General features: G+C 34.1%; 2 protein-coding genes across 7 annotated transcripts; one reads left to right on the forward strand and one right to left on the reverse strand.

Annotated features, from left to right (window-relative positions):
- Window positions 1–762: 762 nt before the first annotated feature.
- LOC117100120 (uncharacterized threonine-rich GPI-anchored glycoprotein PJ4664.02-like) lies at window positions 763–8192 on the forward strand. Of its 6 annotated transcripts, XM_033239700.1 has the most exons (5): window positions 993–1164; window positions 2030–2257; window positions 2936–3221; window positions 3523–4080; window positions 4117–8192. In XM_033239700.1, the coding sequence occupies exons 2-5, from the start codon at window positions 2078–2080 to the stop codon at window positions 5544–5546; spliced, it is 2454 nt and encodes an 817-aa protein (XP_033095591.1). In that variant the 5' UTR covers window positions 993–1164; window positions 2030–2077; the 3' UTR covers window positions 5547–8192. The 6 variants fall into 6 exon arrangements, with proteins under 6 accessions (XP_033095588.1, XP_033095587.1, XP_033095591.1 ...); XM_033239697.1 differs by lacking the exon at window positions 993–1164 and adding an exon at window positions 763–895 and having other exon boundaries at window positions 3523–8192; XM_033239696.1 differs by having other exon boundaries at window positions 981–1124; window positions 3523–8192.
- LOC117100126 (nuclear pore complex protein Nup160-like) lies at window positions 8191–25685 on the reverse strand. The gene is made up of 26 exons (XM_033239709.1): window positions 25581–25685; window positions 22745–22856; window positions 22007–22214; window positions 21347–21572; window positions 20774–20967; window positions 19815–19976; window positions 19410–19579; window positions 19005–19083; window positions 18671–18739; window positions 18262–18462; window positions 17777–17842; window positions 17331–17436; window positions 16730–16895; window positions 16327–16478; window positions 16204–16238; window positions 15166–15384; window positions 14749–14844; window positions 14391–14485; window positions 14064–14160; window positions 13809–13914; window positions 13200–13427; window positions 12723–12833; window positions 12154–12280; window positions 11335–11433; window positions 10975–11119; window positions 8191–9194 (listed from the first exon to the last, which is right to left on the reverse strand). Exons 1-26 carry the CDS (start codon window positions 25669–25671, stop codon window positions 9054–9056), a joined length of 3501 nt encoding a protein of 1166 aa, XP_033095600.1. The 5' UTR covers window positions 25672–25685; the 3' UTR covers window positions 8191–9053.
- Between the last annotated feature and the right edge of the window lie 2301 nt (window positions 25686–27986).

Raw genomic sequence — 27986 nt, forward strand, 5'->3', positions numbered from 1 at the left:
CACCGCCAATTTCAAGCAAGTGTTGCTGAGACTTCTTCGAAGTTACTCTGGAGTTAGGTTGTATATGAGAATCATGAAGAAGATAGTTCTGTTAGCGACATTGATTTATTCAACAACATGATTCAGAGGCGAATTCAGAAATATTTAGATAAAAAGTATTTATTATATAATAAAGTTTTCATAGGTTTGTTTTAACACCGGTCTGTGTTACCTTACTAATGTAACTTTCTAATTAAAGAGAGCCACGGATTTGTCATTAAAGATTCGATAACAGGCCCTTAAAATTGCTAAGGTCGACTACAATTTACTTTATTTAATACATTTAAATCAAATTTAGATCGATCTTAATAATGTGACTTTAAAGGCCTACATGATAGCAACTAGGCCTATATAAAACATCATAATAATAATAATAATAATAATAATAATAATAATAATAATAATAATATTATTATTATTATTATTATTATTATTATTTAATATTATGATGTAAATAGGCATTTCATTATGGTGATTAATTATAAAAACAAAAACAAAAAAACATTGTTCTGTCTGTATCGTTTTAATTTCTTCATTTTCAAACAAATGTAATTTTGGTATTTTAAATGACCATTATGTACCACTGTTGTCTTCTAATCGGATTAAAATCTGGCCGAATTTTGACCGATATCGAAAAAAAAGGTTTGGCCGAATTTGGCCGTGGGATGGCATGAAGCCGCTTGAAGCCTGTCGATGTCTGAATTTGTTTAATAGCTCTATGGAATTTCTCGATGTCTCTGCGGCTTCTCATCTGTATTCGATTGGTAAATTTAGTGTGCATTAACTTGAGTGTACATTTTGAATTCATATTATACTTTGCAAAAATGACAAAAGTGCTATCTGTATTATATAATAGGTAAGTTCAATAAAAACATTATTATTATATTTGTAGCCAATTAGTTTCTGTCAGTTGGTTCCTGATAGACAGCACAGGCTATATCTTTGAAGTTATAATGCTACTTGAATAGCAACAGCAAGGCTTATTTCGAATACTCAAAAGACATTGTTTACACACCGGTGATCTTCATTGGCCAAGTTCAATACAAACACAAGCTAGGCCTACGTGTACAGTTGGGAGAGGGTGGGTATGTATATCGCTTGATCAACTTTGGCTAAAAATATGCGGTAAATTGTTATTATATGAAGTAAAAAACTTAACTCACTAGGCCCAGCCCCCGTCCCAGCCTATTTAGGCTTATCTGGTGGGTTGTTTCAGGCTTTTGGTTCTAAGCCTAGAGGTGGCCGGGCTAGCTAGCTAGACTAGGCTAGCCAGCTACTGACTGAGCTCCTTGGCCAGGGTGTAACGCGTAGATTCAGAGTTTTTGTGGGTAGGCTGTGGTCGAGTTCAGACAGGGATATGGTTGTCGTCATTGCATTGTATTTTATTTTATTATCAATTTTTACTATACTAAATATTATTCGTCTTTTTTGCCGTTATTTATCTTGCAAATATTTTGCTTCTGTGTATAGGCCTAATAATATTTTAAAACGTAGGACCCCAACGGAAACATAGCCTGCATAAGTTTTCTTTTTTACCTTTCTTGGGTTGTACTTAGATTAGTTAGTATGATGTCCTTGTTTTCCCTGTCATTGTACTCTTTGTATTTATTGATACTGAATAAAATCAATCAATCAGTCAGTCAATCAATCAACCAACATTTAAAGGGTACCTAGGACGGAGGTTAAATTGTGATCAGGATTATCAATGAAAATGAAATGAAATATTGAACTTTTAAAAAATGTCAACACAGAAAATTCATAAAATATGGAAATATGTTAACAAAATGATTTTTTTTTTTTTTTTTTTTTTTCATTTACCGATCTTTCTTGATTCTGTACTGAGATAGATAAAATCAACACCTTTTAAAGGCCAGAGCTTCTTGCCCACCCCTGTTGGCACTCCCAGCAGCAGTTGCCATTGTCTAATTTATTAATTGTTTCACATGGTTTCAGCTTTAGAAAATTTGTCTATATATATTTTTCCTTCTAGTTTAGCTAGACCGAATATAATAGAACGAATTTAGAAGCTGGCAGCACGATGACTGCAAGTTCAGATGAAGAGGAGTTGTTTGACGTTGGACTGACGTCTGATCATGCCTCTCTCATAAACCATCATGATGCAGAGAAGGATGATGATGATATTCTTAGTAGGCCTACACCAGTGGAAAGCAAAAAAGCATTAAAAACTGTGGTTTTATTCGCCTCATTTATATCTCTTGTAAGTTTTAATGTCAGAGTATTAATATTGTTTTTGTAGTATCTTGTGTCATCATTACTTAATAATAATAATAACAAATAAACCAATAAGTTGATATTGACTTAGGCAAGCTTTCGTCTTGTTGTTCGATCATTAATGTTTTGATACTTTATTTTATGATTATACTATTCTTTTTTGTTTTAACTTGAACCGTAAAACTTGGAGAATTCCATTCATTTGTCCCTCTTGTAACATCTTGGAAAAATCCTCCATTACATATGGGCAAAATTTGTGTTGATCAGCTAAAAAAAAAAATTATTTTTCTCGTTCTACATTTTGCCAATGATATTAACTTTCTGCGACCAAGCTGGATAAAACATTGCCAGTCTACTTGAGAACATGAACTGAGCGATTGCGAAGTGTAGTTTGAGTAAAATCATATGGGTGCTTTTTTAACATCAATCAACAGAAAATATAGTCTATAATATTTATTATGTTTAATATATTGAATGTCATTGACTTTAAAATCAACTGTAATTAGTTTGCCAATTTGTATTCATATTAAAGATGTATTGTCCCCTAAAAATAATCAATATTTATATAGCGCCTAATGCTAACTTCAAAGCGCTTAATAACAACCACCTCAAGGCACTTAACAGAACATATAATTGATTTTGCTTATATTATTTTTCTTAACAGGGCCTTGCAGTTGCCATTCTCGGGCCAACCATTCCGAACCTGATTCTGCAAGTTCGTACAGGTTACAGCCAGTTATCGTTCATATTTCTGACTCGTGGGTTTGGCTATATGGTCGGTGCTGTTGTTTCTGGATTTCTTATTGAACGTTGGAATCCATTCTGCATTCTTGGTTTTAGTTTAGCTTTATGTGCGGTGGCGATGTTGCTCATGCCTGCTGTTAAATCGTTGAGCATGCTTATCCTTCTGTTCATCCTCGCTGGATTTGCTATGGGAAGTATAGACACAGGTGTGTGGAGTAATTCATTAAGTGATTTTATCAATCAAAATTTTCATAAAACACTACCCTCCATGGAATGTCAATAGTTTCCAACAATAGATAATTTGGCCATTATGAACTTTAAGTGCTACAATAAGTTACATATAACAGACCACTGTTTTCCAGATCACCCTAACACATCTTTACCTTACGTATTGTTTTTTCTTTAATTACAATTATATTCAAAATGTTATTTTCTAGTATGATATTGTTATGACCAGATAAATAAACATTTAAAATCCTATTTTTTATGTTTTTATATTTTATTCAGGTGGAAATGTTCTGTGTATTAAGATATGGGGATCAAAATCTGCACCCTACATGCAGGCCTTGCATTTTAGTTTTGCGATTGGAGCATTAGTAGCACCCTTACTTGCAAAACCATTTATTAGTGTCCCATTTTCCGGAAATGATACTGCACTGGATTTTGTATGCCAGAAAATTGAAACATCGCATAGTTTGATCACGGAACAAGTTGTCTTGACTACTACATTATCTTCTGAAAACTTGCTGACTTCAACGCCACCAAAAGCTGTGACTGGAAACGAAATAACAAAAGCAACTACAATAATTCCTGCAAAAAGTACAGTTTCTTCAACTAAACTGTTTTCCACAACAGAACCGCTTGTAACATCAAAATCTAAAAGAGTTCTTACAACTAAACCGGTTACTACTACAAAACAGAAACTCACAACAGAACCAAAGACTACTACTGAACAGGTTCTTACAACAGCACCAGCTCTTACAACAGCACCAGCTCTTACAACAGCACCAGCTCTTACAACAGAACAGGTTACTACAACAGCACCACCTTTTACAACAGCACCAGTTACTACAACAGAACAGGTTACTACAACAGCACCAGTTACTACAACAGAACAGGTTACTACAACAGCACCAGTTACTACAAGAGAACAGGTTACTACAACAGCACCAGTTACTACAAGAGAACAGGTTCATACAACAGCACCAGTTACTACAAGAGAACAGGTTCATACAACAGCACCAGTTACTACAAGAGAACAGGTTCATACAACAGGAGAGGTTACTACTCCAGAAAAGATTCTTTCATCAGAACCAGCTCTTAAAACAGAACAGGTTAATACTTCAGAACATGGTCTTACAATAAAAAGGGATACTACTTTAGGACAATTTCCTTTTCAGAAGACAAATACCAATGAGAAGACTAAAGTAAATTCAACTACAGCTGTTGTTACACCTGCCAATATTGATAATTTAAGATCTTCAGCTCCATCTACATCTATAGCAAAACTGATCTCTACTACAGAAAATAAACCTGTTCAAAGCACCTTAAAAACAACAAAAGGAAAATCCCCAGCCAAAAGGAGACCTAAAAAGGCATCTAATGTAGAGGTGAAATTAACGGAACCACAACCATCAAACAATATGTCTGGTGAAAAGTTAAATAAACGAGATACAAGAGGGGTGGCAACTGGAATATCAACTGACAACACTGTTGAAGATGGCAGTAAATTATGGAACATTTATGGTATAATATTCTTTGTAATAACACTTAACAGTATTGCATTCTTTTATTTATCATGTAGAGGAGGTAATTATAAGCAATCACTTTATTCAGAAGTTAACAAGTCTTTAACTCATAAAAGTGATACCACAATAAGACTGCAGTTGCTCTCAATAATGTTTGTATTTTACTTTTTATATGTTGGGTCAGAGGTTGCATATGGAAGCTTTATTTTTTCATACGGCAAGTTTAGTGATTTGAAACTGAGCAAGGATCAGGCATCCTGGCTAAACTCCCTCTATTGGGGAATGTTTGCATTGTTTCGGGGAATTGCCATCATTCTGGCTAGCTGCACATCTCCACTGGTCATGCTCTTAGTTGACCTCATTGGTTGTGGGGGCGCTTCATTAATTCTTTTGATATTCAAGGGTAGTAATGCTCTAGCATTGTGGGTAGGAACTGCAGTCTTGGGAGCAAGCATGGCATCTCTTTTTCCAAGTGGATTATCATGGTTAGGACAATACATAAAGGTTACTGGTACTGCAGCATCAGTACTTGTCGTAGGTGCATCAGCAGGAGAGATGGCCATTCCCTTCGCTGTGGGCCACTTTTTTCCAGACTTCTGTCATTCCAATAATGAAGGTAAAAACATCCAGGTACTTATGTACACCATGTTTGCAGTTACCATATTTACATCCATAATCTTTTTGTTAGCATATAGATTAGCAAAGAAAAGAGGAGCTCGTTACAAAGACCACCATCTGGTGCCAGAATCATCCATGATGTTAGAGCTACAGTCCACCGATTAATAAGTTCAGTTTAGACATACGGCATAATTTTTGTACGGCATAACTAATTATCATTAACAAAAAATGTTTGCCAAGCTATACAAATCACGTTTGCATTAAAAACATTCTTTTAACATTTGCTATAAACTGGTGGCACTTCTGTATGCTTCATGCAACAGTTTGATATTTGTCTAATGGATAGAACCACCCACACCCCCCCCCCCAAAAGCTTTTTCCCTGAAATGTGTATCTTCTATAAAGCAGCCACTACTTTGTTATACTGATGCTCGTTTTAGTAAAGAGTGTGATGACATGGAGATGAATTTCAATATTGAATCAGTGAGTGTGATATATTGTGCTAATAACTGTATATAAATAACTATAAAATTCATGTTTTTTTTATGCTAGAACTTGCAAATGTTATAGTAGGCCAACTTTTGATTATTGGTGAATATTTATAATTTGATAATCCAAAACTAATATAAGGAGTTTTAATTATGGTAGTGGCAAATATGCCAATCAGATCTATTTATAAAGTAATTCTGTTCAACATAAAGTAATAGTAAGCATTATTTAGATGAGATTTGTAAACTAAGCAGACTAAATATCTACATTGGTAGATAAAAAAATATTTTTACTGTGAAGATTTGTGTGTACTTGTAAGAGAATCAACAGATTTCATGTTCATTACATTTTTTTAAATTATAATCAAAGTCGTAGATTAGTAGAGTGCAAACTAAACTAAACTATATAATAAAAGTATGTATGTAGTGACTAACCACCAATTTTAGTTGTTCATAAAGGGGTAATTACAGTGTGTAAGTCTAATTTTATGGGATAATTGAAAGCTAAACCGTTTTGATATTAAGCATGTACACATTTTGTGGTTTGACATAATACCGCCATGTTATTTATAAAAACTGTTTGATTCGTCAGTGCTGCACTAATTATTCAAGAGCTCTTTTTACAAATTGTTGTTAAAATGGTAGTACCATTAGTTATTGGTTAAAAAGTATATACCTATCTGCCTTGTGGCAACATTTGTAGGTCTGTTATTATTGATTTTCAACTAGAGTTGTGGCATTTATAGAAAATAGAATATATCTGTTGCATTGGTTAGACAAGAGCGATGCATTTGTAAAGGGCACGTAGTGTTATTTACAGTAGGCCCTGCCCCTTGGATATCGTTGCTAAGGTCCTACAAAACAATAGTCGTAAGTGTACGTAAAATACGTGCTTGTAGGGCGTGTATTTTTGGCCTTGTTCTCAAGTTTAACGCTCCAGAAATTGTAAAATGTGTCAATGTTTACAATTAGCAAAGATTGTATCCCCACTCCCTGTGATAAGTTGCAATTCTTTATACACTTTTTAAAAACATGCCACGCAAGTAAAAACTTCAGTAACCGTCGCTCTTTCTGAGGTAGAGCCTACTGCAACACTTACCAGATATATTCCATTTTGCATAATTACTAAGAAACTTGCACAATGCCGGTCCATTCATACATCTATAGCTGTTGAAAATGTAAACATTCTGATTGCATCCCTTACAGTGATACTTATCTTAGGGACATTCCCACATGTTCTTCTCGTAGTTCACATTGACTTAGCGGTGCTCATGCCAACCCTCCCCCTCCCATCCCAGAAAAAGCTGCACCCCTGTTACAATCTTAATTTTGAATAATTTGATGATATAATATTTGTCCCGATCATAATCAAACCTCAATGCCAACTTGCTGCAGTCGCCTTCTTGCATGCTCAGAGAATTGAAAATTGCTGGTAATCCTTTTATATACAATATAAAAGTTGTTTTTTTTACCTCAATGCCACCTTGTATAATGATGCATATTGTAGTCCAATATTACTACTTCCAGAGTTTTATATACTTAAAAATAAGGCCTAGATTAGTTACCGAAAAAAACAGATTTTGATATATTACCAATTATATAATTAAGAAACTTGTCTATTTTTTAAAGCATGGTATACAAAAGAAATGATGACTAAGATATTTTCTGCAATTTGTCTGCTGTCCCACCAATCAGTTTATCAACTATAGTGTATTAGTGTTTGAACTGTTTTCAGTATGCGTATGAAATACACGCCCACTCAATTAATACTCTCTTCAAAAGGGGAATGATCTTTTTTCTGTTGATACTTAAAACAAGATAGGATGTATTTTTGTATTGCGATTTATTTGTACAGTTTATCATTAAGGTTTTTTTGTAATTACCGTACCAGTACATAAATTGTTTTTTAATTACTTTCCTTTTATTTTTGAAATGTGTAAATTGACATAGATGAAAATCCTATAATATATTTTTTATGAATCCAAAATTAATATTTTTATTTAAAATCTAATAAAATGAAAACAGTGTACTGTTTACAAACAATATATTTAAGAATTAAAAGCTGTTTTATTACACTGACACATTGGGAAAATTGTTTAAAATAATATCTTTTGGTAGTAATCTTGAAACTATTTTAATATCTCAAAGCTAATAATAGTAAATACAGCTGACATTAAGGTGCTTTAGTCGATGGCTTGTTTAACCTTGATGTACTTTTATATTTGATTCTTTTATTTTTATTGAATGGTTCCCACGAAATGTTATATCATACGGTACAGTATACTTAACAGGCATATTGAATGAATAAATAGCTAGTAGAATAGTAGTTGCTTCTTAGCAGTTTTATTTTAAGGATCATCAATCCAGCATCAAAAAATAACAATAATTAAAGTCTTTTTACACAATAAAAGAGATTCTTTTTATTGATTTTTATACAAAATTGTAAATTTCCAATTTTGATTTTGAATATTACATTGACATCAACCAGTTTAACAAAAATAGAACCATACATGATTACTGTAATAAATATACATGCACTATGCTTCCAAATGTGACAAACTACCTCGGTATCAGTGAAAACCTGGAATACTGAGGGAACGTATTTAGCAGCTCGCATCACCTCATGCAGTGGTAACACAGGCTGAAGATAGTTTAGTCGGTCCGGTTTTAGATGTGCCCACATATCATTAAATATGAGACAATCACATTAACTTCTAAATATTTACACTCACTTCAATTATTAAGTACAGTTTATCAAAAACTCAAAACTACTTGCAGCACGTTCTATCAGAAGCAAGACACCTAGAACGTTGATGAGGATTCTGTTTTACCCATCCTCAAATATTTTGCATATTTTTAAACCATGCAAGTCCACTCCAGAACATTCTGGCAAACCACCGTTGGCACCATGTCAGCTGCGGCTGCCGAAGGGTAAAGTCAGGCAAGTCCACTCCTCTGTCAAAGTATAGAATAAATGGTCAAGTAAAACTTTCTAAATATAGTTCGTGTTTGGAAAGAACAATAAATCTGATCCGTAATAGTTGCATAGGTTGTTTCTTTTTCTTAAATAATTCATGAATCATGAATGCAGGTGATCACTCACACTTCCTCTTTAACCTTACAACACACTCCTCATATTTGTAATGTTTCATCAGCATATTCCTGCTTCAGTTCATTTACGGTATCATGAACGCTGATACACAGGAACTCCCCCATAGGAACTGGTTCCCATCTGTTTTTGTGTTGCCATGGCAATCTTATCTTGGGAGATCCTACGTGCTTTGTCTTGGTACTGTTTCAATTTGTCATCCAACAAATGGTAAGCCTAAATGAAAAAAAAAAAAAAAAAATGAAATGTAGAAGTATAAACTGTAATTATTTTGAAAGGTTTTGCCGTGCATAGCTATAGGCATATGTACATCTTGTTTTGCTAGGTGTAGGCAGACATTTAGTTCTTGTTATACTGTTCACTAACTTTGAGGACAGGTAAACCAAACAGTAGCTGGAAGGATTTTGTTAATAATTCTGCATGATTTGTTTATGTTTAACAAGCCAAAGACAAACATTGCAATATATTAGAATATTTGTATGCAAGTACAGTAAAGACTATTTTTGATTTCTAGTATGCATTGTAAGACCATAATGTTTTTCAATTTAGAAGTTTTTATGTTTCTGTTGTTAAGCTGATATTTAATTTTGCATTGAATTAAAAAAAATATATATACATTAGGTTGGAATGGGTGTGAATTAAGCAGTAAACCAGGAGGCAAAATGTACTACTACAATTGTGATGTGCAACGTCCAAGTTTAGGTATTCCCGCTAGAAACAGAAAATAAATAACAGTTCTACATGTTAAGGATGAACCCACATTCATCCAGTTGAAATGTAAACATCCTGGACACATGTATTATAAACATGAGGATGAAAGATTTAAAACTTCTTTCCTATGTGATCCTTCTGGTTGTGAATTGGGCAGTACACACTTTCTTAAATTTGCACATGGGTCACATTGCACACAGCCGTTTCATAGCGACATAAATTGATGCGCCCTCTATTGCGTAAATGCGCAGAATTGGTATGCGTGTGTGTTAAAATACAAATCCGGAAGTAAACAATTCGTCACTCTTTGCTTACAACTAATAAATCCTCTATCCTTTGCCGACCAATTAGAAGGCAAGAACAACTTTACATCATGAATAAACATGAGGCAGGTCACCCACGTTGTTGTTTTTCATAATATCGTGTGGCACATTCAGTGATCGAAAGAAAATCCGAATCTGTAAGTGTTTGAAATTGCATCTTTTTTAAAATACAAAATATGGTCTTTTTGAAGCATAACATAGTATCGATAATTAAATTGATTACCGACAATTGTCATAATTTTTCAGAGTTAAAGTAGGGGTGTTTTGAAATGCCTAGTGTGTCTACTTTCATCTACAGGCTGTTTTGTTAGGACATAAAACCTAGTTTTGCATTTACATGAATGTTCATATTTCAGATTTCTTTTATTTTCCACAAATAACATAAAAATATGAAATATATGTGGAGGAGTCTATAATAAAATCATGTGCTGCGCAGAGCACAGATCTTTAGACTAATAGCCCCCTTAACAAAAAGCATAATAATAATAATAATAATAATAATAATAATAATAATAACAAATTAATAAAATAAAAAATAATAATAATAAATAATAAATAATAATAATAATAATAATAATAATTATTATTATTATTATTATTTGTTAAGGAGGCCTGGGTGTAAGTTTGATATTAGGCCTAGCATTATGTCATGTGTTATGGACTATCCTAAAGAACTTTATGAAGTAGCTGCATGGAACGTGCGCGCTTCCTATTGTAATAAAAAGCATGTTCTAAACACTTAATGTCGCGATTATGTATGCAATCAAAACAGCTGTGAGGAACAAACCACCCACAAAAGGTTAGAAAGGATTCAGTGGACACAAAATGACTATTACCAGATAACCTCCTGAACACTGCTGATCTCTTATATATAGATGAATGCCAACATGTGACTGACAAACTAAAGTGTTCATCTCTGTAACACTGATTGCCCTTCCATATCACTAATCATCATGACTTACTTTGTATGAGTTGTATAACCAGTTAGGAATGTGGTAACCCAAGGAAAGTAACTTATGCACAACCCAACGATAGTGCCTATGGTCACCGACTTGATCAAACTTCTCCAGGTAGGCGCGTAGCATCCTCCACGCTAAATCTGCCGGGCTGTGCAAGTAATAATAACAACAACAGTCAGTCTGATGTACAACTCATGACTACCATATTATCAGTTATTAATGTCAAATGAAATTAATCTATATACTATAAGTCACCAGTTACATCAACATTTAATCTCCAATAAATATTTTCATACACTGATTTACATGTAATGCATGGTTTGTTTGACCTTTGTTCATCCAACCCCATATGCCTAAGCTTACCTGAGATCCTTGGCAGCCTGTAGATTAGATACGTCATTTGCTGACAGCCACTCCCAAGAGTAAGGTTCCACTTCACCACTTAGACTAAGTCTTACACACCTTATATAAAAAACAATCAGTGAAGGTACCATTCTCAAAATGTTTCTAAATAGTAATAGCGAGTGCAAACAGTGTAAATTTTGCTACAAATATGAGCATGTTGTGGCAAAATGGCTACGCTGTTGCAAAAATTGAAATTCAAGTTATTGGTATTTTCAGATACCTTAGTATGTAATCTTTAAAATGAGGTGTCATTCATTAAAATTGGACATTCCAAGCCCTAGTTATTGAAAAGTGAAAGTACAGCACTCTTAGAGTCAATATGAACATGATTTTGAGTAATTGCCTTCCAAAGTTATTTGTGCATACATTGTTTAATAGAATTAACTATCAAAATAATCGTAAGTAAACAATTTGTTGACCATTTGCAGAACTAATACATTGGGACATGATTAATAAGACATTAAACTGTTTATCTGTAGTAAAAAACAAAAAAGGATTTTTAGGAAATTTTTTTTCACAGTACTGGCCTGTGCGACAATTTAACCATTTCGCAACGACATGCCTCATATAATAATAATATGTGTGATTCACCCATATACTGTATAGGCATAATGATGTCATATTACACCCATATATGGGCATGATGTCATATTACATCCATATATGGAGACATGATGTCATATTACAACCATAGATGAGCATGATGATGTCATATCACACCCATATATGCACAATATTGTGTGGACCAAGTGTTATACATATCAGATATTGCAGTACCTCAATGTCAGACCTTCTAGAACACTCTGCAGAGAGAGTTTAAATGTTTGACAAATAGTAACAGCAACGTCAAACAAACCGACAGATATTAACAGCGATACGGTTTCATGTGGAGATAATGTTGGACCTGCAAATAAAATCAAAAACACAATCCCATATTAATGATTTTCCCCTTTTATTTTTCCCATACTACATTTGCTGTTTGCTTCCTCAATCGTGATTAACAATATTGAATTTGATAATTCTTTTGACATGTATTCTTGCAATATTCTCTTGAATGCCCCGTCACCTCTCTAGATTACCTATCAAGCCCAATTGTAAGAATACTATACAATACAATATAATATTCCTTACTTGCAATTTTGTCAATTTAAGTCACCATAATACCATATTTGTAGCTCTGTACATTACATACAATGCCCTAATTTAAGCTACATCACCATACCTTGTAGTCCCCTATATTACAAATCATGCAAATTGTAAACATTGATCATGGTCTGTTGTTAAGCACTTTATATCACCCAGTATGCCCTGCTAAAAACTATACAGTATTTGGTAGTGCACTTTACCTGTGGCATTTGAAGGGTCAGATGACTGCTTAATGTACTGCAGTCTAGCTGTAACCAGCAAGTACTCCTTCTCAATCTGATCCAACTCAATCACTTCCACCTTCCGTTTACCTTTAAAAACAAAACCAATAAATTACCATGATAATTAAAGGGGAAAAAATTACAAGAAAAGAAAAGTGATCATAGTAAGCAAAAATGGGAGAATGTAACAAAAGGAAGGAGGATCAAACAAAAAGCCTAAATTGTTTTTCTAACTCATCCCCCAAAAGCATAACATATAATGAAATATTATTAATAATAATAATACTATTGCTTTACTATAGTAACAACAACAAGTATAATTAGTAAAAGCTTCAATTAATTTAATAAAAAAAACATGTCACTCCATTTATTGTATGCATCTTTTGCACTTTTATTTGAACAATATATTGCATAACAGAAAACATCAGATTTCTAAAGATAGCATTCAAATAGTACCTTGTATCTCTTTATCTTCACCATCGCAACTTCGTTTTGGAGATGCACCAGTCATATCTTCACGATTTGGTTGAATGCACACCGGTTTGACTATCCATGCGTAGTCTGGATCTACTAACCTCAGAGAATTCATTGCTGCTAGGTAGCATTTGGCCTGTTGCTGCAGCGCCCTCTCGCCAATTACCTCCTGGCCTAAACGCATACCATATTCATACATGGTACTACCAGCTACAAGGAGTCATTCATATTGTAAAAATGAAGATAACAACAAATACTTTGAATGTCTGTAGTGAACCTGTTTAACATGCATAATCATAGTTAAAATGTAAACATACAATGCTCATGACTGCTGCTGATTGGCTATGATGCAGGCTGTAGCTTCACTAGATACAATGAACAGGGGTGGTAACACTGCAAGCACTTTCATATTTTCTCTAAAGCATTATGGGCAAATATAAATAATTAGCATTAGACCCAACTGATCTAGAGTAACACATATTCAGACTTCAAAAATAAATACAGGCTTAATTAAAATCATGATGACATGAGGGTTGGTATTGTATGCATATAATAGAGTTTTTTTTTAAATTAAATAAATACATTTCTTACCTTTGCGATAATTTCCTCGAAATGTGTGAAAAGCGTACAAGAAATCATAGTAATTATGCGTCTTGAGATCGACAGAGCGTGCTCTGGATTCTATGATACTCACAACCTGTAGAGGACATGAAACACCGTTCTTTAACCAAATGAACAAAGAAATAGTGGAAGTATTTAAAAAGTTGCATTTCATTTCAATCATCAATATTTATCATCATCCATCACCTTCAATACTGTATCATGAATAAGCATAATGGTACTTACCTCATCATGAAGATCAATATAAGGGAATTTACAGAGCTGTTTGATTTGACCAGTTTCACACAACACTACAACAAACTGACGTAGACAATCATTTCGCCTGTTAAAACCAACAAAAAAAAACATATCATACAATATGCCTCTACCTTTCTAATTTTACAAATTGTTAGATGTTATTATGTAGCTCAGGCCAGTAACTAAGGGGTTTATGATTAAATTCGTTTTAGCACACGACATTTGACAGAGAATCCTCCCTACTTCTCACATATAATTTCCAATCCTCATATTGGTGACTTAAATCAGTGACAAATAATTTTCGTCTCGCATTACCTTTCTGGATCGGGGTTAGCTGTCATCGCAGCATAGGCCTGTTCATTATTTCCTAGTTCTAGATGATGTTTAAACACTTTACACCACAAGATAGGCTGGAAAAACAACAGAGAACAAAATAAATGACTAACATCTCATCTATTTCTGTATTTACTGCAGTAGAAATGCAAACTGTTTATAATTAACATTAAAAATGTGAATAAAATTTGAAATATATTTTAAAGCAAAAGAGACCACATTGTTGTCTGTGTAAATTGTAGACATACAAACTGTGTATAAACAACATTAAAATGTGAATAAAAGTTGAAACATACAAAAGAGATCATATCACTAAAACACTTATTTTTTCAACACTTACTATATTTGTATCATCTTCATCCCCAACACTCAAAGCAGTATTAGCTAATAATATCACAAGGTCTGGGTATGAGAACTGTTCAAACAGACGAATCACCTACATCAAATAAAATATATTATATAAGTAAAACAAAAACGTAATAATATTTATACAATTGTATTCTTGTCAAACAATATTCACACCAAATTATGGAATCAACTTTGATGTTTCAATTGTTTTTTTTATATTGACTGTGTAAATCCTTGTTAAATAAATATTAATTAAAATAAATATAAAATTGACAAAAGTATAAAAATGAATAATAAGTGAAGTGTTTCTAACTAGGCTCATTAAGTGGTGGAGGGATTGACCATATGATTTAAGGACTTCAAGCAAGCTCTGCACCACCATGCAATAAGCCCAAGTAAGATCACTGACCTTCAAGTAATAGAGCGTGTCCAAATGTTGACCGTCCATCTGCTCCGTCATCAGTAACTTGTGCAACATGAAATTCTCGTCGGTGATTCGGTGAGCGCCCTGTAGGAAGCAGTCGAGAGCCTTATATGGTTCGGCGGAATTCAGATAGCACTGACCTTGGATGAACTTGCGTGACGATACGTTCCATTTACACCATGGAGTCAGCAAACGAAGGAATTGCTGAGATACAAAATATTTACATTTACGTCATGTTATTGCACTTAAAAAATGAGAAATATTCAAATATTAGTCTAATTATCCATCATGTGCATGATTCACCCAATTAACCACACATTTGGATAATTTGACCAAAACATATAATACTCATAATGTTTGCACTGCATTTTTGTAGTCAAACAGATTAGGTACATGGTTAGGTTGACCAAAATAAAACATTCAAACGAGGATGTTATGCTACAGTGGTATATAAACGAGGATGTTATGCTACAGTGGTTTATAAATGAGGATGTTATGCTACAGTGGTATATAAACGAGGATGTTATGCTACAGTGGTTTATAAATGAGGACGTTATGCTACAGTGGTTTATAAATGAGGATGTTATGCTACAGTGGTATATAAATGAGGATGTTATGCTACAGTGGTTTATAAATGAGGATGTTATGCTACAGTGGTATATAAATGAGGATGTTATGCTACAGTGGTATATAAATGAGGATGTTATGCTACAGTGGCATATAAATGAGGATGTTATGCTACAGTGGTATATAGGATGCTCGCCTTCCAATCCCAGGATCCTAGATCTAAGTGCTGTAAAACACCAGGATACATGTTCAGGGGTGGCACAGGATTTGCCCGACCGGGGTACGCCTCACCAATGAGAGTGCAAGTGGGTGTGGTCAGAAAGTTTCTCGGAAACTATGATAATCTATGGTTTTTGTAGACATATTTAATCAATTTTAGAGTCTACTAATATGAATGGGTGACAGCTCTTCTCGACTGGCTCCACCCCCACCCCCCACCCACTCATGTCACCCCACTGGTGCCACCCCCAAAATATTTTTACAATTAACATCTACACAAGATGCATAACAGTATCCATTATTATATTATACATTTAAAATACCAATCAAATGTTCTCCCTATCAAATTTTAATACTTGCCAGTTTCTTCCATCATGGAATTTTCCAGATTGTCATCAGTGAGATCAACGAAATTAAGGATCAGTTTAAATGCATGGATTGGTTCAACAAAATTCAAAATTGCTTGAGATACTTGATTTGTGATTGCCGATTGGCTGGCCCCTTGCTGTTCACTGTAAACAAATAGAATCAAGAACAATTTACAATGAAAATAAAACCAACAAATGATGATATATTGTTGAATGGACCTTTCTTTCCAGAGTGCCAATCAAACTTAACAACTGACCAATCAGAATAGTACCAGGAATACGTGCGTGTCCTACAAACGTATTTGTAGGACCCTCTACAAATATGGTTAAAAAAAAAAGTCTCATTTTCATCACTAAATTATCACAAGCACTTTAAGATAAGTTTAAGAACAAACCTTATTCCCACTAGGATACTATCAGCTATCTGTTCCACAAGAATATCAGCCTGTTCCTGATGAAAAAGATTGTGCTCAAAGGATGAAGTATCCTGGCTACTCAGATGCTGCTGAATAAGCTGTAGAATTGTTGATATTGTAACAAGGTCTTGAGCGAGGGCAGGCTCTATTGATAGGAAAATGAGGATTAAAGGTAGAAACAATCTTTGATTTCACTTTATTCTTCTAAGATTCAAGTGTCACTAAGATGACAAGGTGGAGCCCAAGAAACAAAACTACAAGCCTTAATTTACTAAAATTATTTCGCCTGACTTACAAAAACAGTTAGAGAGTAGCAGAATCGAGTATTGAAATTGTATAGAAAAAAGAGAGGACCAAAGAATGAGACATTGTATACATAATTATCTAATAGTGAGGCTGTTGAGAAACTTATATGGCCCATGTACCTTCAAACATGTTACTGATTTAAGGTGGTAGTGATGATCAAAAATAAAACTGCATACATATAAATTGTAAAATAAATATAAATTGTCAATTCTTCAGTAGGGAATTTGACACTGACCAGAATATAATAACACTTATATGAAATATTTTTAATTACCTTCTTGGTTTTCGATAAAAGCTTCAAGCTTTAGCAGAGAACATTCCTTGGGGTTGAAGCAGACTTCTTCCAGTATATCACAAGTTCTTAGAACAGATATAATATTCTGGGAAATTGCAAATAAATCACAAGTATTGTATTGCATAAAAAGCTAATATGAATAAACTATTAATTGTAAAATATACTGATATGTGACAATTTGATCTGTTAACAAAGAATGTCTTAGTAGTTGTTGATACCGCGTGTCACTCACCAGTTGTCCCACAACTGGTGAGTTGGTCGCATATACACCTAGGGAACTATATGCTTTCCATAGTGAAAAGGTGTAAGATGAACAATCCTTAATAGGACACTATGTTTACACATATTTTAAAACAACCTGGACTTACCTAAGGATCTACAAATTTAAGTTACTTGTTACTAGGTTGGGAGTGATAATCACATACCTTTTTGACCAACACTGGCATCTGTGTATTTATATCTACAAATATTCCAACCGGCTTATTGGCAACCTGTAAAGAATAAATAATAACAATAAAAATTACCCAGCACTTATAATGAACCATCTATACAGATATATTCAATTAAAATATTGAATTTCAATGAATTTCAATGTTATTTATAATTAACTCCACACAAATTGTATACAACTTATCTTTAATCTCTTACTACACTATTAAACTTTATGTGATACACACCTCATTTGCCCATATATGTTTATGAATGATATCACCATGTCCATACATGGATATGATATGACATCATCATGGCTAATAATCATTATCTATTTTATCATCTGCTAGCAACAAACCTCATGGTACTGATAACAACAAACCTCATGGTACTGATAACAACAAACCTCATGGTACTGATAACAACAAACCTCATGGTACTGATAACAACAAATCTCATGGTACTGATAACAACAAACCTCATGGTACTGATAACAACATGTGTAGAATTTTGACCAGCTTTGCTGTTGTACTTCACAGTACTCTTGCATGTCCATCTCACCACCACCAAACCGATGCTTGATCTCGTTCTCAATCGCATCTATCACTTCCTTTCTCAGCATGCTTGGATTCAAGTTTGAGTCTGTGATGTTACGACCATCTACGGAACGCTGACAAATCTGACGGATTAAAAGCCCAGAAATGACAACTTAGATGGCATTGTGAAAAATTTGTGTACAAAGTGGTATACACAAACTTGATTTCCCATTTGGACACAATTTTCTTAAGGTATTGCTTAATATACAAGTTATTGTTATATCATAATTTTAAATAAATAAATATATATATAACTATAAATTAATGTGTGGAAATGATTAAACAACTTACATTTAGAGCTCTGGCAATTGCTTGTAAACAGAATCTTCCAGAATCAAAGATTTCTTGTAGGTACACCTCCTGAGAATAATGAAAACAGATGTGATAAATTAATGAACGTAAATTACCAGTAATATAATACAAAATGAAACAAAAAACAAATAAATAAAATAAAGATTTTTATAAATAAATAATAGTAAATAACAATCCACAAATAACACTAAAAATATGTACATTTATCGAAACGAAAATAGTTTACATCAGACAAATCCAACACCACCACATTTTTTTGTTTAATGACAAAATGTATATAAAGCTTACTTTTATAAAAATGAGAATAACTTACCCGGGACTCTAAGAATGGCTGGAACAATACATCTGCCATTGGGTTTACAGCTAAGTTTATAGTCTTCCATCCACACACACTGTCAAAATATAGTTTGGTTTAAATATATTGCAAGGTGATAAACTTTGGTAGGCCAGCATCTTACATCCTACAATTTCACAGCTACCTTTCCACCTGTGCTCCATGGAGATTATTTTACAAGAAAATTCAGCATTGACCGAATATATTTAACATAATGTATAACATTAAAATCTATATACATTTTGATGAAAACATAGAAAAGTATCCTTGCCCACAAAGGACACAAGCGATTGGACTGTGAGAAAAATGAAGACATCATCATTCCCACATATGGGCAACACTCATACTTTTCACACTAAACATGAAAATAACAGGCTGCCATACCCTCCAAGGTCAGTGTACTTGGCAGTAGTCTCTCCTCCAGATGTCCATACTGTCCAGACCTGATGTTCAGCAAGGCAAAAGTCCACCAAAGCATCTTTGGGAGAGTACAAAGAGGCTAGCTTCTTCAACTGGTACTTGCCATTATGTTGCATAAACTTTACAATCAAAAACTAAAAGGAAGAAAATTTAATCTTTATTCTACAACAACAAACAATATAAACGTAGCCATGAATGTTATAATGCTTATTACATTACATGCTGTCTTGTTTACTATCATTACTACTATCTCCCTATTCCCCACATCACCCCCTCCACCCATTCTTATCAGCAAATAATCAAAATCATCAAATTATCAGCTGCAGCAATAATACACCATCACAATCAGAACAACATAAAATGTTTTACCTGACATCGATCTGGAAATTCTAAGTAGACTCCAAGCACCAGGTTCTTTTTATCACTTCCATATGCTTTCTTTATAATATGTCTGGTTGCTACAGTATCATGAATATTACTTTTGTCTGGAATAAAGTCTAGCAAACTGGTTGACAAGGTACACTCTTGATTCTGGAAACAAAACATATCAGACAAGCGTTAAGTGCAGTCTAGTCCGCCAAAGTCGACTCTGTTTAAGTCCAAAAAATTCGCGTCAGTCGAATTTTTGAAAAAGTCCCAATTCTTTCCTATGTATTACTGTGTAAATTGTTTGTTTAATTCGAATTTTTATAAGTCGAATTTCGGCTATATCGACGAAATTTTCCGGTCCGGATAGGCCGATTTTAAAGTAATTTCAACCACACAAGTCGAAGTTCCAAATTTTTTAGCGCACATGGGAAAATACACAGCCGTGGGAAAATACAAAGTTCAATCCTTGCTGTACGGCACCAAGTTAGCCAAGTCAAAACTAACATCTCAGACAGCGCGATGTGGAACTTGGCTCACATGATCGTATGTCATAAGTGGCAGTCTACTCTCACACTACAGACACCCCTCCGGACCGGCTCCAATGTTCAGTTTCGGAATAGGGAGTTTTCAGGAAAGTATTTTATTAAAAGACGAATAGGAATGATTTTGGAACGTTTGGTTTTGCGTGAAATTCGATTTTGTGGGCAATGAGTACACATAGTATTGTTCTATGTTAATATATTTTTTTTTTTCCCGAAAATTTGCAAGTCAAAATCTGTATAACTCGATCTTTTTATGCCAGTCCCATTAGATTCCACTTAGGCGGAGTCGACTGTACTACAAAAAATTACTGGATAACCACCTTAGCCTCCTGAAAAAGATATTGGGGAGGGGGAAGTCTCGCAGTTTGTATTTTATTGGTTATTCGTATGTTATCACATATTGGTAGGAATACGTACCTTGCATGACCAAACTCGAAGGAAGTGATCTTTACATACACAGATGATGAATGTGTCTTGGACTAAGTTGTGCATACAAACACTTAAGGCAGCATCAGTAGATTCTTGACCCCCTCTGAACACTGATGGGACGAGCCCACTCCATAGCCTAGACATCCCAAGGGGCTGGCTCAGTTCCCTCTGTGTTACAATACCTGCAACAGAAAGGAAAATTGGATTTCAAGATCATTTTTTATATATATACAATTTCATGATTACAGTAATTATGAAAATATTTCTTACTACATAAATTCTGTTGCAAGGTGGACTGTTGAATTGATATAATAATTGGACCACTCAAACAACTAAAAACAATAAATAAATAACGACAATGTGAAAGCATATGCACACGTGCGTTTGTTTGGACATGTGTGTTTGTAGGACACACACATATTCCTGGTATTGCTCTGAATGGTCAGTTGTTCTGATTGGTCTGCTGATTGGTCAGCTGATTAATCAGACCCTGTTAATTGGTCATTATTAACAGTTGTTTTGTTGATCAAGATTAAATACAGTTATTTCTGAAGTACTTACCACCTAAACCAATAGCTGGCAGCCTCACAAGAGTAATTGAGCCTTTACTTGTTGCCATGGCAAAGAGGGCTTCACCGTCATTGGTTAGACAGGATGAGCTGGAATGTATTTCATGGTGATGGGTTGTGGATTGGTCAAGTGTGTACATGTTTGCTGGTTCCTGGAGGCTAGCAACAGAGATGTCCGCAAAAATGGAAGACACAGTACAATCTGCTGAATATTGCTCCTATCAATGGATATATATAATAAAATTTACCAGTTTTTAATTGGTTCAAGACATTAGAAGCAATTTCCTTTCAATGATTTACAGACTTTCTGCTACAAATCCTTAAAGTGATCATCATCCAATTTAAGGATATATATGCAAAGAATATACAAATGGTATTTTATTTATATATAACTGTTAAATCATTTTTTCATTCTTATGTTGAATTAAATGAGCTAATTTTTTTCAAGATTGCTTTTTAGATTTTGTTGGTGACAGTATAACAATAATAATATAGGGAATTATACTGTGCCTTTTGCCAAGGGATAGAAAAACACTGGCAATGTTATTATGTATTACCCCTGGCCTTTGGATCCATAATTAGCAAATCGCTCCCACAAGGTATATCTGTAAAATGATGCCCTTCGACATGTAGTAATAGATTATTCTCTTACCATTCTCTGCATTCTAGTTGGATGCGGAAATATTAGTCGTAGGACACTATTCACCGTGGTGACCAGGATAATAACATTAGCATGTGTCTCATGGATTGTAACTGTCGGAAAGATGACTGCATCTTGTAAGTGGATTCTAACAGTGTTACCGCAGAGGTTGCCATCCAGCGAGTCTTCAACAAGTTCCAAAGTGTCTTTACTTGAACGCCTGAAAGAACACAATATATTCCGTCATCTTTTAACTCACCCCAAATGAATATTAAACAATCTTTTAACCTCTAAAAGCACAAAATATTTAGGGGTCATCCATAATTATCAACATTTTCAAAAGAGTACAAAACATACGCTTTAGGGTGGGAGGGATTGAAAGTGTAGGCATAAGTACTATTTTATGAAAAACATAAAATGTTGATCTCAAAATGACACAAATCAACATTTTATTGTGTACACTTTCGGGGGAGGGAGGGGGTAACAGAAAAGAGTATGTTTTGTACTCTTATCAAAATGTTGACAATTATGGATGACCCCTAATATCAATTCTGTAATTTATTCTATTGCATCTCTGTGATTCAGATTTGTCCTATGCTTGTATTTTGTCTCCTTTATTTCATATAATAAATTTTCATGTTTTATTGAATGAATGCAATTTCAATACAAAATATACATTTAAGTCTACTTCATTTCATGGTGGATCTTCATCATGCTCTGAACTGTCCTGATCTTAAGTGCACAGCTTACCAGTAGATGAACCTGTTTCTTGTGGAAGAATCAACATGATCACTATGACGATAAGAGAAGCCTCCAGCACCATTAGGTACCTGGACATCTTGCAATGTATTCTGACCATCACCTGAAAGGATAGAGCTATTTCTCAGTATTTTGTACTTACATCAAACTGATTATGTATTTTATATTTTTTTTGAAAATATTAGCACTAAGATAATTTTGTTGATTAATTTTAAAACTAAAAATCAATTAATGGAACTTATAATGTACTGATACCAAAAATTATTGAATTCAGATGATAAAAATTATCCACATGTTTTAAACCAACATAAGATATGATTTGATATGATAAATAATAATATACGATACATGAAATATGATACATAATGTATGATTTTTTGGTAGATGATATGATATTGATATAGGCCTACCATAATATATTCACTTTATTATTTATGTGCCTTGAACAATGCTCCCATGACTCCTACAGGTATGTTATGTTTATTATTATTTACCCAGTCAAAATTTATACAACAAATGAAAAAATATGGCAAAAATAAGTCAGATCTCAGTTCAGGTTACCACAGAAGGCATTCAGTGACAAGCAACTATTGAGGAAGTAACCAGTTCCTTGTGTGAATGCTGTAAAACCCTGATTTATAAATAACAGACAGACAGACACTTCTCTTTCTAGAGGTACTGTAATAATATGCAATTATCCATATGATGCATGCATTGACGTAAACACAGTAAGGGTCCACTACTATATTTACCTACATCAATTCAAGCATGACGCATGTAAACAAAGCAAGGGAATCAAACGTGAAAACCTATTACGGTCATCGTACCTGTGTAAGTAAGTTTCTATAGCGTCTCGCAGTGCATTGGAGTATTAGCTTCCTGCTTATTGACTAACAAAAACAAACTTGCATATAAATACGTTTCCACACAATGGAAAATTTTCTGTTGAATGTGTTTAATGTGTAACCGATTATGAAATATTGATGAACCTATAAAACATTGTTTACTTTCAAAACTGTACCATGCATCAGATCGCTCACACTACAAGTAGAAATCAAAACAATATGATTTGACCTACAGTTCACTGCGCATGATTCGTTGTGTGATTTGACCTACAGTTCACTGCGAAGAATTTTGGTGGTTCTGATATTCAATCAATGAAATTCAGCAATGAAGAATAATCCTTTATAATCATACACTAGAGTCAAGTATTCTCACATCAGAATTAAGTATTTTGTTCTTTAACAACTTTTGTATATATAATTTGTTTATTTGGTAAAATTTTATGGGTTTCACTGATTTAGGTGTCATGTTAATAGGTAGGCTAGATCTGACTAACTGGTAGCGTGCCAAGTTCTTTTGACGTAAGGTAGCCTAGGGATTTCTATTAGTGTACATTACTATTGTATGAACATTGAATTAAATATATTGATTCGACATATTATAATCTATAGTATTTATATAATCAGGCATTGTTGTTTGATCTAAGTATTTCCTTTTGAAAATGAAAATATTATGTGCATCATTGATTTCAGCAACCACCTTCCACGCAAGTTGTTTTTAGTAACATATCCACCAGTGGTTCAACAAATCAGACGGAAAAACCAATAAGGAATACAATTGTTACTGTCATCATACATGCCTGCGTAATTTCCTACATAATATCAGTTGTTTCATAAACGTCGGGCTAGAAAGCTTCATAAAGCATCAATAAAACTATGACAACATACCAACTAGGCTCAGCCAACCAGATTAAAGGAAATGCTCATACATATGCAAATGTGTTGATGTGCGTATATTAATGTTGTATTATAATATTCAATGATGCAAACACAGTTAGACTAGAGGACCCTTGCTTTGTGTACCAATATCAATTAGGCCTACATGCATGAAGCATGTACACAAAGTAATAAGTCTACAAAAAAAAAAAATAAAGCGAAAACGATGAACCAGCTTTTGTATTAATTTCCTATAGCTTCGCTGGTTTCTGTCTGTATGGATGACAATACATGAATCCATCAACCAATCACCGACTAAGTATGCAGATCAATACATGCAATCAACAATACACAACAAACGAACGCGGACGAATAAACTCAAAATATTTATAATATAGCGCCAATTCCAAATGAATGTTCAAAGGTGCTGAGCATTATTGTAGTTTTGAATATGTGGATGTTGGCTATTTCATTTCATTTTTCACTTATAACTTTATATTAGAAATGGCCACCTACACTAGGTACATACCCTAATAAATAGACCTAGGCCCTAGGCCTAGGGGGTCCACATGCCTGACCTAGGTAAGCCTTCCTCAGTGAGTTGCAGGCCTAGTTACATAGTACTAGGCCTAGATAGTAACAGTAGTATAATGCCTACTACAGTACTAGTAATAGTATAGTCCTCGAGTCTTACCTAGCTAGCAGGCCCGTATTCAGGGGGGTTTATGATTTTTAAAAGGGAACATTGTTTTATATGCTTAAAACCAAAAAATATAAAAAGGGTTTTTTGAGAAAAGAAATCCTAGGCCTATATTTTTTCAATTAAAAGATTTAAAATAATAATAATATTTTTAAGTTTAGGCTTATACTGTTCGACTAGAGAGCACAACATCTGAGATGTTCAATCATCAGGCAGAGGTACGGGATTCATCAGAGGCAGGGGTACGGTAACAGTATTCATCAGGCAGTCATCAGCCACCACCATCAGCATCACGTTGTAGGATGTCAATGCTGCTGCTAACTTCCTAGCATTGCCAACAAAATTAAGTGCTATTTTTCAGTTGATTGGGTCATATGAGTGCTTAAAATGGTCAATTAGGACAACCTACCAAAATTTATGCTCAATTCTTTCCATTCAAAGTGACAACTATTAAACAGCAATTGTTCAGAAAATGCAATATTTTTCTCTAAAGACGCCATCTTCTTTGTGTCAACGCGCGAAAACGAAAAGTTTAACCGTGCGCATGCGCAGATTCATTTTCAAAATGATTTTGATTGACGAACCACTTATATTACCAAAATTAGATTTATCAACATGTTTAAAAGTTCTTTTAATTACTCTCAAACTGTTCATAGCTCGTTGAGCTGCTTTAATGTATTGTTTGGTTTGCAATCTTTAGTAATGACTACTCCAAGATCAGATCTTTGATAGAATCAACAACACCAAGCTCCCATGTACTTGAAAAACTTGTTTTTTAGTGGCCAACATGCATTTATCAATATTAAACTTCATTAGCCATTCATTACTCCAATTTAGGATCTTATCCAAGTCTTCTTGGAGTTTATCTGCATCTTCTTGGTTATTTGGAACTCCTGTAAATCTTAGTATCATCAGCATACATTTTTATTAAGGATGAAGGATGTTTTATTAAGTCATTAAATGAAAAGTACGGTATAAATAAAGTGGATCCTAGCACTGACCCCGGAGGGACACCACTAGTTACTTCTGCCCTGGCTGATTTTGCATCATAGGCCTACTTTCATTTGTTGCTTTCTATTTGCAAGAAAATCAGTGATCCAAAGTAAAATCTGACCCCTTACACCACAACTTTCTAATTCGCTGAACCCTACGGAACACAATCGAATGCTTTCCGATAATCCAATAGGCCTATATCACATCAACATTATCATTTCAACTGATGCTGTTTGTCTTCCATGAATTCTAACAAGTTTGTCAAACATGACTTCCCTTTAACAAATCCACGCTGCTCCTCTGTATATACAGTATGTTTTTCCTTTGTATGTGTTAAAATATTCTCACGTATAATTATTTCCATATTTTTGCAAGGGATACTTGTTAAATAGGCCTGTAATTTCCTGGATCACTCTTTTTTCTTAGTTGATGTTTAATGTTCTAGTATTTAAAGAATCGTGAGAAAGACACAATTGTAAGTTTACATACTGTAAGCTTATGTCAGAGGCAGATATATGCCTACAATATACAACATTAGGTTATGTAGGACCCAGGCCTAATATTCTATTAAAAAAAAATTTTAAAAATTTAAAAAAATCTACATTTGGGACCAATACCTTTTGTAACATTTATATATTTATTTATATACATTTATTTAGCCAGGGCAGCCCAAACAGTTAAAACACTGATTTACATTGGGCCCTGCATTTAAAGCACATGGTCGTAACCGGTTATATTTTGTTAATTAGTGCCTCGTACAAAAATTTGTATTTAAATATGTTTAGAGAAGTCGCAGTTCTCAAATCAATATATAAGTCACCTTAAAACTCGTGGAATAACTTTCGCTTTTCGAAAAAGGAACCTTCCACTTCATAATAGTTGACTGTCTCGTTTCACGAGCTTGCAATAACGGTGTGAAAAGGTTTGTCATGTATAAAGGTGTCAATCGGTTAATACATTTATAAACAAGTATAGCTTTTTTATACGTAACCCTTTCAGCATACGAAAGCCGACTGAGTTGTGCAAATATATCTGCAGATGGGGCAAGAAAATCACATTTTAAAACTTTCCTAGCTGCTCTTTTTATACACTTGTTAAGAAAGGTATTGTAGGGTATGTAACGACCTCCCCATACAGTGCAGCAATAGACCAAAGATGGCCTAATTTAGCAAAGCAATATAGCAATATTCTCGAGTTCAATTTCCAATCAAGTTTTTAAAAGTTGACTGGCGTTATATTCATCAACTTTGTACATTACAGCACTACAAACACTCACTCCATGGCGCTTGTGCTTTTTCTTTTGCATCTTTATGTCAGAAGCAGATAGGCCTACAATATATAAAGCATTTGGGTTATGTAGGACCCAGGCCTAATATTCTAGGGGAAAAAAATCTACATTTGGGACCAATACCTTTTGTAACATTTATTTAGCAAAGCAATATAGCAATATTCTCGAGTTCAATTTGCAATCAAGTTTTTGATAGTTGACTGGCGTTATATTCATCAACTTTGTACATTACAGCACAAACACTCACACCATTTCGCTTGTGCTTTTTCTTTTTGCATCATTTTGTTTGTCCACTCTGATTGGCTAGATAAAGAATATGCACGTCTGCAAAAGCTTAGGAATCGTTCTTTCCGCCAAAATTGCGGACGTATGCACAAGACGTGTGCTGAGCACAACAAATTTTAGGCTCATGTGGACTACGTTTGGCAGGTAATTATGAGGCCAAATTCGGTCCGCCGGACCGAATTTCGCCCCGGACCAAATTTTTCCTGACTGGCCTACTATATAATAAAAGTAGGAGCCGTATATGTATAT

The sequence above is a fragment of the Anneissia japonica genome, unplaced genomic scaffold (assembly GCF_011630105.1).
Source record: "Anneissia japonica isolate Jap-2015-1 unplaced genomic scaffold, ASM1163010v1 scaffold241_len727266_cov204, whole genome shotgun sequence".
In the NCBI taxonomy this organism is placed as follows: Eukaryota; Metazoa; Echinodermata; class Crinoidea; order Comatulida; family Comatulidae; genus Anneissia; species Anneissia japonica.

Excerpts from the sequence above, each read along its gene's own strand:
- LOC117100120 (XM_033239697.1), top strand. The coding sequence starts at position 2,078 with ATGACTGCAAGTTCAGATGAAGAGGAGTTGTTTGACGTTGGACTGACG. Across the intron at positions 2,258-2,935 it reads TCGCCTCATTTATATCTCTT|GGCCTTGCAGTTGCCATTCT; the intron begins GTAAGTTTTAAT and ends TTTTCTTAACAG. Across the intron at positions 3,222-3,522 it reads TATGGGAAGTATAGACACAG|GTGGAAATGTTCTGTGTATT; the intron begins GTGTGTGGAGTA and ends TATTTTATTCAG.
- LOC117100126 (XM_033239709.1), bottom strand. The coding sequence starts at position 25,671 with ATGGCGTCTTTAGAGAAAAATATTGCATTTTCTGAACAATTGCTGTTT. Across the intron at positions 18,740-19,004 it reads AGCCATTCTTAGAGTCCCGG|GAGGTGTACCTACAAGAAAT; the intron begins GTAAGTTATTCT and ends CATTATTCTCAG. Across the intron at positions 17,437-17,776 it reads TGCCAGTGTTGGTCAAAAAG|AATATTATATCTGTTCTAAG; the intron begins GTATGTGATTAT and ends GCAATTTCCCAG.